The sequence below is a fragment of the Sinocyclocheilus rhinocerous genome, unplaced genomic scaffold, assembly GCF_001515625.1.
Source record: "Sinocyclocheilus rhinocerous isolate Xijiao unplaced genomic scaffold, SAMN03320098_v1.1 scaffold2752, whole genome shotgun sequence".
NCBI classification, from domain to species: domain Eukaryota; kingdom Metazoa; phylum Chordata; class Actinopteri; order Cypriniformes; family Cyprinidae; genus Sinocyclocheilus; species Sinocyclocheilus rhinocerous.
The window spans coordinates 490,952-504,034 of record NW_015632119.1 but is presented as its reverse complement, the minus strand read 5'-3'; the positions used below and the strand labels follow the sequence as shown (position 1 = coordinate 504,034).

General features: G+C 34.3%; 1 protein-coding gene across 1 annotated transcript in view; it reads right to left on the bottom strand.

The window, feature by feature from the left end:
• Positions 1-7,224: 7,224 nt before the first annotated feature.
• LOC107742213 (dihydroxyacetone phosphate acyltransferase-like) overlaps positions 7,225-13,083 on the bottom strand; it is a 21,457-nt gene continuing 15,598 nt past the window's right edge. The window contains exons 10-16 of the mRNA XM_016555110.1: positions 11,638-11,889; positions 11,472-11,551; positions 11,144-11,284; positions 9,988-10,087; positions 9,663-9,756; positions 9,518-9,579; positions 7,225-7,967 (exon numbers count right to left, since the gene is read on the bottom strand). Coding sequence (XP_016410596.1) covers positions 7,924-7,967; positions 9,518-9,579; positions 9,663-9,756; positions 9,988-10,087; positions 11,144-11,284; positions 11,472-11,551; positions 11,638-11,889 — 773 coding nt within the window. The 3' untranslated portion in view covers positions 7,225-7,923. The remainder of the gene's footprint in view (positions 7,968-9,517; positions 9,580-9,662; positions 9,757-9,987; positions 10,088-11,143; positions 11,285-11,471; positions 11,552-11,637; positions 11,890-13,083) is intronic.

Here is a 13,083-nt window from a genome sequence, read left to right as displayed (position 1 = left end):
ATATAAATAAATAAACTAAACTAAACTAAAAGCAAGTATTGTGGTTTGATACTTTTAATATCCAATGACCCAAAAATTTAAATGGGCAATTGTCCCACTTAAAAATCCATGAATTTTTATTTTTTTTTTTTTTTTTTTTTTAAATATTAATAATAATAATCAAATAAAAAATAGATAAAAAAGTTTCTCTGAATTCATTTCACTTCTCAGATTCAAATTTTCAATGTTTTTTAATAAGCTGGTGATGTGTTGATGATTTTTAGTGGATGTATGAAGTCAGTTGGCATCAAGTTCACACAGGCATCCTAACAGAGTAACCACAGACTGAGTTCTACAGCTCATTAACAATAATAGTTCTACTAACGTTTGACAACCAAAAGTGTCCAAATACAGTTTTTAAAGAGTAGATCTATTGTTTTACCATTCAAAACTTTTTTTTTTTTTTTTTGTAAAATGTTTTGACTGAAAAGTGTGCTTTTACTATCTTTATTTAAATAAATTCCACTTAGTTAGATATTTTGATATTTTGTATCGAATGCAATGACATTAAGACGTTTTAAAGGCTGGAATACACTATACAACTTTTGCCAAGATTTTTGCCCCAATTTACAGTCTGAAGGAGTTTATACTAGTTACCAAAGTCAAAGCCAGTCTGCAGATTTTGGGCAGTCGAAGCTGCCCGATTTCAATTGTGCACTTTATGATGAACATAGACTCAGATTTTTTAACTATAGACTATGATTCCATCTTGTCAGAGGACGTAAAACATGTTTTTTGTCCACAATTTGACCACAAAGAGTCCATACCTTCTGCTGAGGGCAAGTGTAAAGTGTGTGAACCCAGTTTAAGTTCAGTAACCACCAGCTGTGCGGTTCATCCATGTTTCTCCCACAGTGATAACTCGCAGTTCAGAGGGTGTGACAAATCTAGAAAGGGATCGCTCTCAAGAGGCTTTCGCTCACAACTTCAATTAGATTGTATTGAATTTTATTAAATCATCTCCAGGCTGTCACTTCGTTGCGGTTGCCATGTGAGAATCATTATTTATTTTGCTGTCAGTAGCGCACTGATGGAGATTCCCACGGCGCTGACACTCCTGAACACTCATCTGACGGAGCCGCTTCCCAGTGGAAGAGGAAACAGCGTGTCCAACGACTCAAGGGCTGGTGCGGGGTGAATTATCCCCTGAAGATTCGGTGACTGGTTGTGCCGACCACAGGAGGCTGCTTTAACAAATCCTCTCATTTCCTGAGTATTCAAATGCAAAGCAAAAACCAATTATTATTATTTTTTTTTTTTTCAATTTTAAGCTGTGAATATGACACTGAGCGACGTAAAGGCCAAGCAATTGAAATGCCAAGTTCCTATGGATCTGTTCACGCCTATTCAAACTATGTAGAGCTGCTCGTGGTCTAATGTAGAGAACAGACTTAGATGACATAGATGACATATTTAATTTGACGCGAATGAAAACAATGTTGTGATGGATATAAATACAGTCTTCTTAATTCCAGTGAGTCAAATCGTGTTTTGCTTCTGGTCATAGAGTTTTTTTTAGATGGACCAGAAAGTTTAAAAAAGTTTGAAAAGTTTAAAAAAGTTTGAAAAGTTAAAAAAAAAAGTTTTAAGAAGTTTAAAAAGTTAGAAAAGTTTGAAAAGTTTTAAAAAGATTTACAAGTTTTAAACGTTTTAAGTTTGACGGTCAGTCTGAAATAGTTTGAAGTTTAAAGTAGTTTTAAAAGCTTAAAGTTTGATACATTGTGGTTGCTAGGGTACTCTGGATGGTTGCTAAGGCGTTGCTATGTGGTTGCTATGGTACTTGGAGTGGTTGCTAGGGTACCATGGGTGGTTGCTAGGGTGTTGCTATGCAGTTGCTATGGTACTCGGGGTGGTTGCTAAGGTGTTGCTATGTGGTTACTAGGGTACCCGGGGTGGTTTCTAGGGTGTTGCTAAGGCGGTTGCTAGGGTACCCGGGGCGGTTGCTAGGGTGTAGTTATGTGGTTGCTAAGGTACCTGGGTCGGTACCTGTTTTCTGAATATCATATAATCGCAAAAACGTCGCCCTGTTATGTTTTAGGTTGGGAAGAATCTGCAATTTCTGACCCAGGGGCCGGTTGCATAAACTGCTTAGACTAGTCTTTAAAATTTTGTCATGTTATTTTTTAATTTATTTTATAGACTGGTCATAACTTTTTTAAATCAGTTACAAAAAAATAGACTGGTCTAAACTGAATTTTAAAAGTACGAATTTTAAAAGTGGTTACCCCTTGGCTAACTGCTAGTTGGTCAAACTAGTTCTTAAGACACAATCTTAACATAGTGGCTATGTTTATGCAACTGGCCCCAGTTCGTTTGCTTCAGTTGCTGTTTGCTGGTGAGTTTGGTGAGTTTGCTGTGTTTTCCGTGAGCTGGCAACCCAGGATGTTGAAACACTATTGGGTAAATTGGCAGTGGGCGGAGTCACACAGACCAAAACAAAAACGCACATTCTGACACAGAATGCACAAGTAAAAATGTAGCACTGTGGTTCGTAGAAACAAGCACGTGAACTTAGCATGGCTCCTAAATATCTGCGAACATATTATGGTATTTTTATTGTTTAGTACAGTGAAAAATGTACATATGGCAACTTTAAATGCATGAAGTGTCCAACATTCCACAACATTCCTTCTTTTTTCTTTCTTTCATTTTTTTTCTTTCTTAAATAAGTGCATGATTCCCATATTTGAAGTGCACTTCCTACTGGAATTTTCAGTGTGAACACACTCACACTGCTTATACTAGAAAATGACATAGAATATGCAAACTGGAATGCAAAAAAAAAAAAAAAACGGAACTGTTTAATTTGACCATTTTTAGCTTCAACAATAAAATGTAATTAAAAAAAAAAAAGTTAACATTTTCATGATTAAGAATAACTACACCATAAAGTGACTAAGATGATATAAGATAGCTTTAAAAATAACCAAGCGAATATATAATGACTACAATGCATATTTCTCAGTAGAAATTAAGACTTCTTTCAGACTGCATTTTTATTCATTCATCCAAACACTGGTATGCACACGGGCAAATACTCTATACAGACCTGATTTCATTTGCGCATAAATATATCACATATTTACTGTGTATCAATGTAGTAAAACATAATTTTCACTTATTTGTTCATAACCCTTTTAATATTCATGAGCTTAGCCAGTGCCATTTTCCAACATCACACCCAGCATGTGTGTGCAACCCCCACTGTCTGCACCGCTTTTTTAAACATGTGACGTCTTACTTTTAGACATCAGACAATGAAACATTGATAACATGTCCAGTGACATTGAAAAAAAAAGGACAAAAAGTCTGGGCTGTGACAATTAGATGTGACCTTAAGACAGAATGACACTGAACAGACTTCAAAGTCTCGGTTTCATCAGAGATTTTCTGGTAGAGGTGGAAACTCTGAGTGTGTGTCACTGTAAAAAGTTTAACCTGGTCAAAATGAACGAGTCTTGAAAGTAAATCATATACAAGCTATGACGTAATTTCAGCGTTTCACAAAAGCCAGTAACCACTGCCTGTTAATTGACCATAGAAATGAATGTGTACTAGTGCAGTAAACAAATCTTTGATTTCTATTATAAAGCAGCTATTTTTTGTAGCAGATCCCACATATAGCTCACTTCCGATAGGCTATAGCAAGCAGAGCATGTGAAGATTAGTTGCAAGGTGCAACATTTATAACAAGACAGACTTTTTCAACACAAAATGTGTTTATTTAGCATACTGGAGCATCTCCTCTATTGACTTCCATTCAAATGAATACATTTTAAAGCGGATTTTGATGGCCCCCCCTGGAGAAGCGCTCTGGTTATGAAAATGCAGTGTACTCAGATTAAGTAGGGGTTGTTTAATTTGCCATGACATTTTACTGCCAATCCTATATTACCAGTTCCACATGGCAGAATAAACAGCAGGACTTCACTGCTTATTTTAATTTGATGAATGTGTTTTGCTAAATGAGGCTAATCAATCAAATAAAACTATGGATGTATGAATAAGAAGAGATACACAGCAATGCACATAATAGTGCGCACACTGCACATGCGCGACCAATATAAAAAATGCGCTGGGTAAATGTTCAGACCGCTCATTTGCATATGGACATGATTGACAGCTGTTAATACACAATCAATCACCGTTTAAGATCGACTAAGATTTCCATTCGAACTGAAAGCATAAATCTAGGATATGTGCTGTCGGTTTCAGAGCAAAAATGAAATTTCGTTCACTACTGATGCGCTTCGCTTGCAGGCAACCCGCCAAAATAAAAGCTTGCTGAATTTAGGTTTGAAAAATAACGAAAATTCATATAAAAATATAAAAGAAAGAGAAATAAAAGAAAATGTAAATATTAACATTGTATTTTTACGTGTACTATAAATAATTGTATTTTTTTATTTAATGTTTTATTTATTATTTTAAAATATACTTCTATCACACTTTATTTTGTTTATAGAAAAATAAAAAAGTGCAATAATACTATTATTACTATTTTAAATGATTTTATTGTTTAAAGTTATATTTAATGTGTGCAGTGTGAGCACCAAACCAAATCTCCAGGTGCTCTCATGAGAAACAGACTGATGTGCATACCTGGATATACAGGATCACTGTTATTTAAACAGATACAATTACGATATGCCGAATTGTAGCTACAGCATGAACACTGGAAATGTCAAGAACCAGCGGTAGACATGTCCTGTGCGCTCAGTGGAAGAGATTGCTGCCATAGTGATTGATATCCTGTTGACAAGATGAATGAAATGAAAAGGAAATATGAGTAAAATGTTTTACTTGGCTGCACAAATTTGGTGCAAGGCTCGAACTGGCCAAAATATACAGGCTGCTTAATGTGAGCTGGTAAATCCACATCCAAGTCTGCCATCTAGAGGACAAGACTGATTAAACAACAACAGCAAGGATGAGGATTAAATAAAAGTTGCCTAAATCTAAGATTTTTATTGGACTCCCAGCAGATTGTTCAGACTTGATTTGGAAGATTGAAATAAAATGTGTTATTGTATTTTAAAACAAAACCTTTAATTAGTTTAGTAAAGAAGAGTCCTGAGTGAAATGGAAGTTAAAATGAGTTTTTATTTACTGTGTTATATATTTCCATTTGTGTTATTGCATAATGTCAGTGACTTTACTAACTTTGCTATTATTCTTATATTATTATATACTTATAATAGTATATATACTATTATAATGTGTGTGAAATACTAATAGTAAAGAATGATGTCCAGACCTTTATCTTGAAAGACACGTTTCCAACATGGACTACTATTCAAAAGTTTAATGACAGTATTTATTTATTTTTAGAAATTAAATTATTACTTTTATTACATAAGGACCAATTAAATTGATCAAAAGTGACAGTAAAAACATTTCTATTTCAAATAAATGTTGTTCTTTTGAACTGTGTTCATCAAAGATTCCTGAAAAACAAACGTATCTGTGGTCTCCACAAAAATGAAAAGCAGCACAAATGTTTTCAACATAAGAAATGTTTCATGAGTATCAAATCAGCATATTAGTATGATTTCTGAAGGATCATGTGAGTACTGATGCTGAAAATTCAGTTATGCTATCACAGCGATGACTAAATGCTGGGTAAAAAAAAAAAAGAAAAAAAAAAAAAAGGAAAGAAAAGAAAATGTAATCAAATGGCTGGAGAAAACCAGAAATATTGATCATATACAGTACATATTACAAAAACACATAATATGGCCAGCACTTGGGTTGCACGTAATACATTTAATCTTTAGTTTTAGTGCCATTTCTCCAAATTTATCAGACGGAAACACTGTTCAATCACAATATTAACATTATTAGAAAGACACTCAATCCCATAGATAGAAAAAAAAACAAAATGTCCAAAAGTCGAAAGGAGTGATTTCCAGATTCTTTCAAAACCATTTCAATCCACAAGATGAATTCATCTAATTATGTAAAAAGCTGCTTGTCAATGTAAACATAAATATGGCTTCAGCTTTTTTACTTAATTCAACAAACTGTGCAAGAATTGACCCAAACCCAGAGTGAATGAATGCTATGGCTTTACTTTTTTTTTGGCTTGTGTTTTATAGTTGCATCATCCATTCAGTGATTACAGACAAATAATGTCTGATGATCAGTCCAAAATATGGGATAAAAATATACTTGAATTCCCATTCTAATCCACACAATGGCCACAATTTTAGATTTTTTGTTTTTCCTAGAAAAAGTGCAGCACATAACTGTATCTAAACTTTGTAGTTCAGTTTTAGTTGGCAGTGTGAAAAATCAAAAACACAGAAACCGAAACTGATACGGCACCAACTTCACATCATTTTAAAAGCTTAACTTTGTCTGAAAAATGGATATAATGCTTTGAAATAAAACATAACAGGGACATTAAACAGCGCGAACAGAGATTTCGCATTTGCGACATGCCTCTGTATCGGCTGATCCTTTTTAATAATAAAAATATGTCATCGTATTAATTATTTAAATATAATGTGAAATATCCAAACAATGCAGTAATGCATAAAATAAAACCTGTCGCTTAATTATGCATTATTATTTTGTAGCAGAAATGCTGCAGTTTACGAGAGGCCTGTAAACACTGTTATGGCAATAAAGAGTCTCCATATTTGGCTCATGAGAACAGCCTTTCTGTTAATCAAGGAGAAGTTCACCCAAAAATGAAAATTAGCTGAAGTTTTACTCACCTTCAGGCCATCCATGATGTAGATGAGTTTGTTTTTTCAACAGATTTGGAGAAATTCAGCTTTACATCACTTGCTCAGCTCACCAATGGATCCTCTGCAGTGAATGGGTGCCGTCAGAATGAGAGTCCAAAGAGCTGATAAAAACATCACAATAATCCACACGACTTCAGTCCATCAATTAACATCTTGTGAAGTAAAAAGCTGCTTGTTTATAAGAAACAAATCCATCATTAAGGCATTTTAACTTTAAACCTTCACTTCTGGCCAAAATACAAGTCCAAGTCCACTGGAGAAAACAATATAAAGGACTCGTATTTTAGTTGGAAGCAATGGTTTGAAGTTAAAAACATCTTAATGATATATTTGTTTATTACAAAGATGCAGATTTATGGGCTGGAGTCATGTGGATTATTGTGATGTTTTTATCAGCTGTTGGAACAACATAAGGGTGACTGAGTAAATTTTCAGCAAAAATTTTTTTTTTTTTTTTTGAGTGAACTGTTCCTTTAACTACAAGTTTCTTTTATAAGAGCAGATACAAAAAGACAATTTTTCTTTAGCTCTGAAGGAGTTAACACACTTTCGTGTGACCTATTTTTGTAACATGATCCCTAAAAACCTTGATCCGTAGCAAACGCAACAGACGGCCATATCTACAGAGCAAAAGAAAACCGTTCAATTCAAACAAGTCATGAAGAAAAGATAACAGACCCAACACAAATCCAGTGAGAACAAACAGTAACAGTGTTTCATATCAAAGCGAAGGCTCTTTAGTGCAGACGTAGATAAAACACACACAAACGGTGGTAACAGGTCGTTCAAATGCGAGAAAAAAAAAATCAAAAGTGTCACTGTCTTCATCTACTTGGCAACTTCAGAGCAGTTTAAAACTCGTCTGATAAAGACACGGTGAAGATCGAAGGCTGATCACAGACACGGCAACCTGCTGTCAAGCTTGTCGGAGAGAGAGAGAGATAAAAAGAGTGTTTCTAGCGTAACATGGGCGTCCCAGATGGCAAACCCGTGACGTCCCTTTAAAGCTCGATGACAGGTAACCTTTGTAGTCAGCGAAGCCATGCCACCTTGCAAAATTTGGCATTATGTTAATGAAGGCAGTTTAGTTTGGTTTGGCCCTCCAGAGACTCCACGTGTGTGTATACGACTACAGTCGAGCGAGGATGGGCTTCTGGGTAGGAATTTTACCTCCTGTGTGACAGAGGAAAAGAAAAGTAAACAAGCGTAGCTGTAAAATAGAGCAAAGATGCAGGCCATGCAGGCCATGGCACTACAGCACAGCGAGACAAGAACTGGGTCACAGTGGAAAATGAGGCAAACAAACGAATTCTGTCTGAGGAAACTTTTAAAACGTTACGTTTTTAAGAGCAAATTACTGCATTTTAAAAGCAAGCAATAAAATCTGGGCCAAAAAAAGTATTTTTTGTTTGTTTTTAAAATATGTTTTAATAATTTAATTTTTAAATATGTGTGTGCACTGGTTTACGTTTTACCCATTACATATTTAGATGTTGTTGTTGTTGCATTCACTCAATAAAAACAATACAGTAATTGCAAACATGTAATATAATTCAACTTTCAAATTCTAACTAAATAAAATTCAAATTCTAACTAAAATTTAAAAAAAAGACCAAACTATTTTGTATATACATAACTTTTAAAATATTCTTTAATAGTACTTGTAAAATAATAATATGTTTTTGGGACCATCTTATAAAACAAGTCCTTCAAAGTTTACCTGATATGTACTTATTTTCATCAAAATGTAAAAAAAAAAATAATAATTGTATGTTTCTTGCTTTATTTCTGAACACATATCAGCGGTAATCTAAACATAAGGCTACTGTAGTTATTAAAACATGAGCACATTAAGCAAATGAGCAATTTTGTGTAATTTGTAAAACTATTCGCATTCATAAATATAAATTGGGAGTCTTTTGCATGTCATTTTAGTTACAAAAATATAAGTTTTATTTATACAATCTAATGCTCTATAATGCTCTGTGTGCTTTTGCAAAACAATTCAGCAATTAAATCTGTGTAAATCTAACAGTATATTACAAGAAAAATTTATTTATTTAATTTATTTATCCCGGTTGATTTACCAGGATTTTGAAGAGTTTACACTGAATATTGCCTACAATTATTAAAAATTGTATGTGATAAGATAACTTAGTAATATATATATATATATACTGTATATATATATATATATATATATATATATACACATACACTTGACAATAACAAAATTGGTGACACAGAAGGCATTCCAGGAAAAAAAAAAAAATCAAACATTAGAATGCTATATTTGTAGTAAAATGACCTCTTCACGTGGATTTTTAAGCACAGAAACTAAATAATGCTAAAAGCTAAATAACTGTTTTTCATTTTTAATTTAATTTGGTGTAAAAATTATGTAATACTTAACAGACGAATAAAAAAAGTTAAGAAGAAAGAGAAAAATAATTTTCCTTCCCATTCATTCATCACACTGGTTGCCAGCCACAATGCATTTTGGGATACAGTATTGCAGACAGTGTAGTCTGCTGTATACTTCTTATTGCCAAAGTACTACTGTACATGATCCAGGTATCCCATGCTTACAGTAAAATTAACTTTGGGTGTACAATAAACATTATATACTGCAGATATAATTAGACTAGTATGTTAGATTGCTATTTCAAACATTGCCATACTTGACCACCAGCTATTTTGATGAGATATGACATCACTCTTACCCAGCGTATCCTCCAATGAGTTCACTGCAATCTTGTTTACCTTCAGCGTCACCTGATCTCCTCTGTGAGACAGAGTTCACGTCAGTTAAACAACCATAACATTTCAAAAGCCCATGAAACACAGACTAAATGTAGATGGACTTACACTTTGACCTTCATCACGGCTTTGAGCCTCAGAAAAGCTGCTAGAGCGTTCTTCTGCAGGTCGGAGGATAAAGCTTCATAACACTTCAGACGGCCTGATGCCATGATGACAAACACACAGAGAAAACGGAAGACTGAAATTTCAAACCGACGCAAAATCAGCTTTTTGTGGTCTGAGACAATTGCAACACCTCTACCAGATCTGATCACAAGCGGACGCAGCGCAGGACATGCATAATCGGATCAGTTTAGATGGATGTCAATACCAGGTGTAAACAGGACCTGGTGTGTAAACAATTTAAACCTCCACTGCCATGCTGTGTTACCTGCTAATATGAGTTTCAGTGCAAAATTCCTCACAGCAGGAATAAACTCCTTCTCCGTCAGGTTCTCATTAGTCTCCTCACACAGATAGCGGCTCACCACCTGCACAAAGACACACACAAATTAATATGACCTTCAATAGCAGTTAATTAAACCTAAAATGTTTCCTATGTGAAAACAATTAATAAATAAGCAGTTTTATACAGGGCCTACTAGTTAAAGGGATATTTTACCCCAAAAATGACAATTTGCTGTTAATTTACCCTCAGGTCATCCAATGTGTAGGTGACTCTTTTTTCATAAGTAGAACAGAAAAGAAGATTTTTAGCTGAAATCATGATCCTTGGTAATTCATAAAATGCAAAGCGGCTACCGTCACTTTGAGAGTCAAAAAAATCATATCAGGCAAGACAAAATAAATACCTGTGACTCCTGACGACATATTGAGATCTTATGAAGTGAAACGATTGGTCTGTGCAAGAAACTGAACATTATTGCCTGTAATCCATAGCCTCAGGCAAATGGGGAAATATGAATCTTTTCCGTGAACTGGTTCAAATAACTGATTCACCCGTTCATTTAAGTAATCACGCAATGACGTAACGTATACGCAATTATATTTGGTTGAACTCCTCATCTTTTTCTGTTGCTTGTTTACTGCGCGTGGACAGGTCACCGGGTTTTTGCGTAGTTTAGAGTGACAAATCGTACCAGTGTACTTTAAGGTCAAAATGCGTACCCGCTACGCAAAATGCGTACAGGTCACTAAAATCACAAGATTGGGCTCAGTAAGATTTTTTTATTGTTTTTGAAACAAGTCTGTTATGCTCAACAAGATTGCATTTATTTGATTAAAAATAAAGTAAAAATATTAATATTGTGGAAAAAAAAGCTATTTTAATATATTTTACTTTTCATAGATTTTAATAGATTTTTTGTCAAATATTCTTGCAATGCAAAGCTGAATTTTCAGCATCATTACTCCAGTCTTCAGTGTCACATGATCGTTCAGAAATCATTCTAATATGCTGATTTGCTCAAGAAGCATTTCATATTATTATCAATGTTGAAAACAACTGAAGATGAAAAAATCATACTGACTCCAAACTTTTGAGCAGCAGAGCAGTATACATTTGCACATTGTGTATGAGGTGTCACCTGGTATCCCTGCAAGAAGGGGTCCAGAACCGAAGACAGGAAAGCGAGGGTGCTGTGACCACTCGCTGACATCACAATCTCATGCTCCAATACCTGCAACACTCCACGCTTCATGAGCAAATAACACGCTTCTTCAAAGTCCTACAAAAACACACACGATAACATGTCATGAAAAGACATTTGACATTACAATCTAGAGCTGAGATTCTTTTAAGGACTTGTGATTTCATTCGGTTTCAACTGAAACAGTAAAAGTCTGGCTTTCAAATGATTCTCAAATATTCAGTTACAAATCGCGGTGACAAGATTTTTGTGAATGTGGTCTAACCTGAACCGAGTCCCCAGGGCAAAGAATAAATTCACTGGAGAACATGTTTCTCAGAAAGTTGAAACAGTTGTAGACGTCGTCTAGAACACAAATGACTTTGTGATTGGTCAAATCTACTAATCCAGAGAAAAACAAGTAACGTTTATAAAACATATTTCTCTCACACCTTTTCTGTTGGAGTTTGCACTTTGCATGGCCACCGCTAACAGAGCAGGTCTCAGAAACACATGTAGGATCTGGTTCCTGTAGGAGGCGCAAGAGAGCACAACGACCGCTTGGTGAAACACGGCTTCCTCTGGTGTGGTCTCGACCTGCGGCGCATCCGTGACACTCAGCTGAACGTGGCCTGCAGACACACTCAACAGGTGTCTGTGCAGAGCTAAACTACAGCTGATGACTTCACTGCAGGCCGCATGATCTAGAGAGAGAGAGAGAGAGAGAGAGATCATATTATTCGGGATTGTTCAAATTAAGGTCAAGTAAGTTTAGATTGAGCTATTGGATTTCTCTGCAATGAATTATTCATTGAGCGTCTTTCCTTTATCTAAGCAGATTCTGCATATCCTGGAGATATGCATGATCATTTTTGCCATAATGAGAAAATTTGAAGAACATGATATATGATAATAGGATACAATTTCACACGTCGCTTTCAAATTTAGAGATCTTCACTCACGGATACAAATACTTTAACTGTATGTTATATGATTTTTAATATGAGTTGATATGATTTTTATATTGAATTTTAGATTAACACTTTTGATTTTATACTGTCGTCAACAGTTAATTCATGTTTATTAATGATACAATAACTGTTCATTTATACAACAACTAATGTTAAAAATGTATTTTTATTAGCATGAATCTAGACTGATAAATGGTATAAATGTACACTAACATTTAAAAGTTTGGGGTCAGTAAGATTTTTTTTTTTTTTTTTTTTTTTTAGAAATGACTTCTATTCAGCAAGGAATAACAGCATACAAAAAAATAATATTTTAATAAATGCTGTATTTTTCTTTAATCTTCAAAGATTCCTGAAAAAAAAAGTATCACGGTTTTCACAATATTAAGCAGCACAACTGTTTTCAACATTGATATTAAAAAAAAAATGTTTCTTAAGCATCAAATCAACACATTAGAATGATTTCTGAAGGATCATGTGACACTGAAGACTGGAGTAATGATGCTGAAAATTCAGCTTTGCATCACAGGAGTACATTTTTTAAATATTCAAAAAGAAAATAGTTATTTTAAATTGCAATAATATTTCACAATATTAGAGATTTTACTGTATTTTTAAATCAAGCAAATGCATAAGTGACTTCTTCCAAAAACATAAAAAAACTTGATGTCTCTAGTGCATGACAGCTAATTGCATAAACTAATGTTTAGTTAATATCACAATTAATATCCATGATATGAAAATAATTCTTCTGATGTCAAAAAAGTCCATTAAATACTTTCAATTCCGGGGGAAAAAACACACTCATGCTCATTCACTCTTTCTTAATACAGCAAAGTATGTAATATTCACTACTGTATGCAGAGAATAATGAGTCAGTGGTACAGGATCCTCTCTCTCTCTCTCTCTCTCTCTATATATATATAT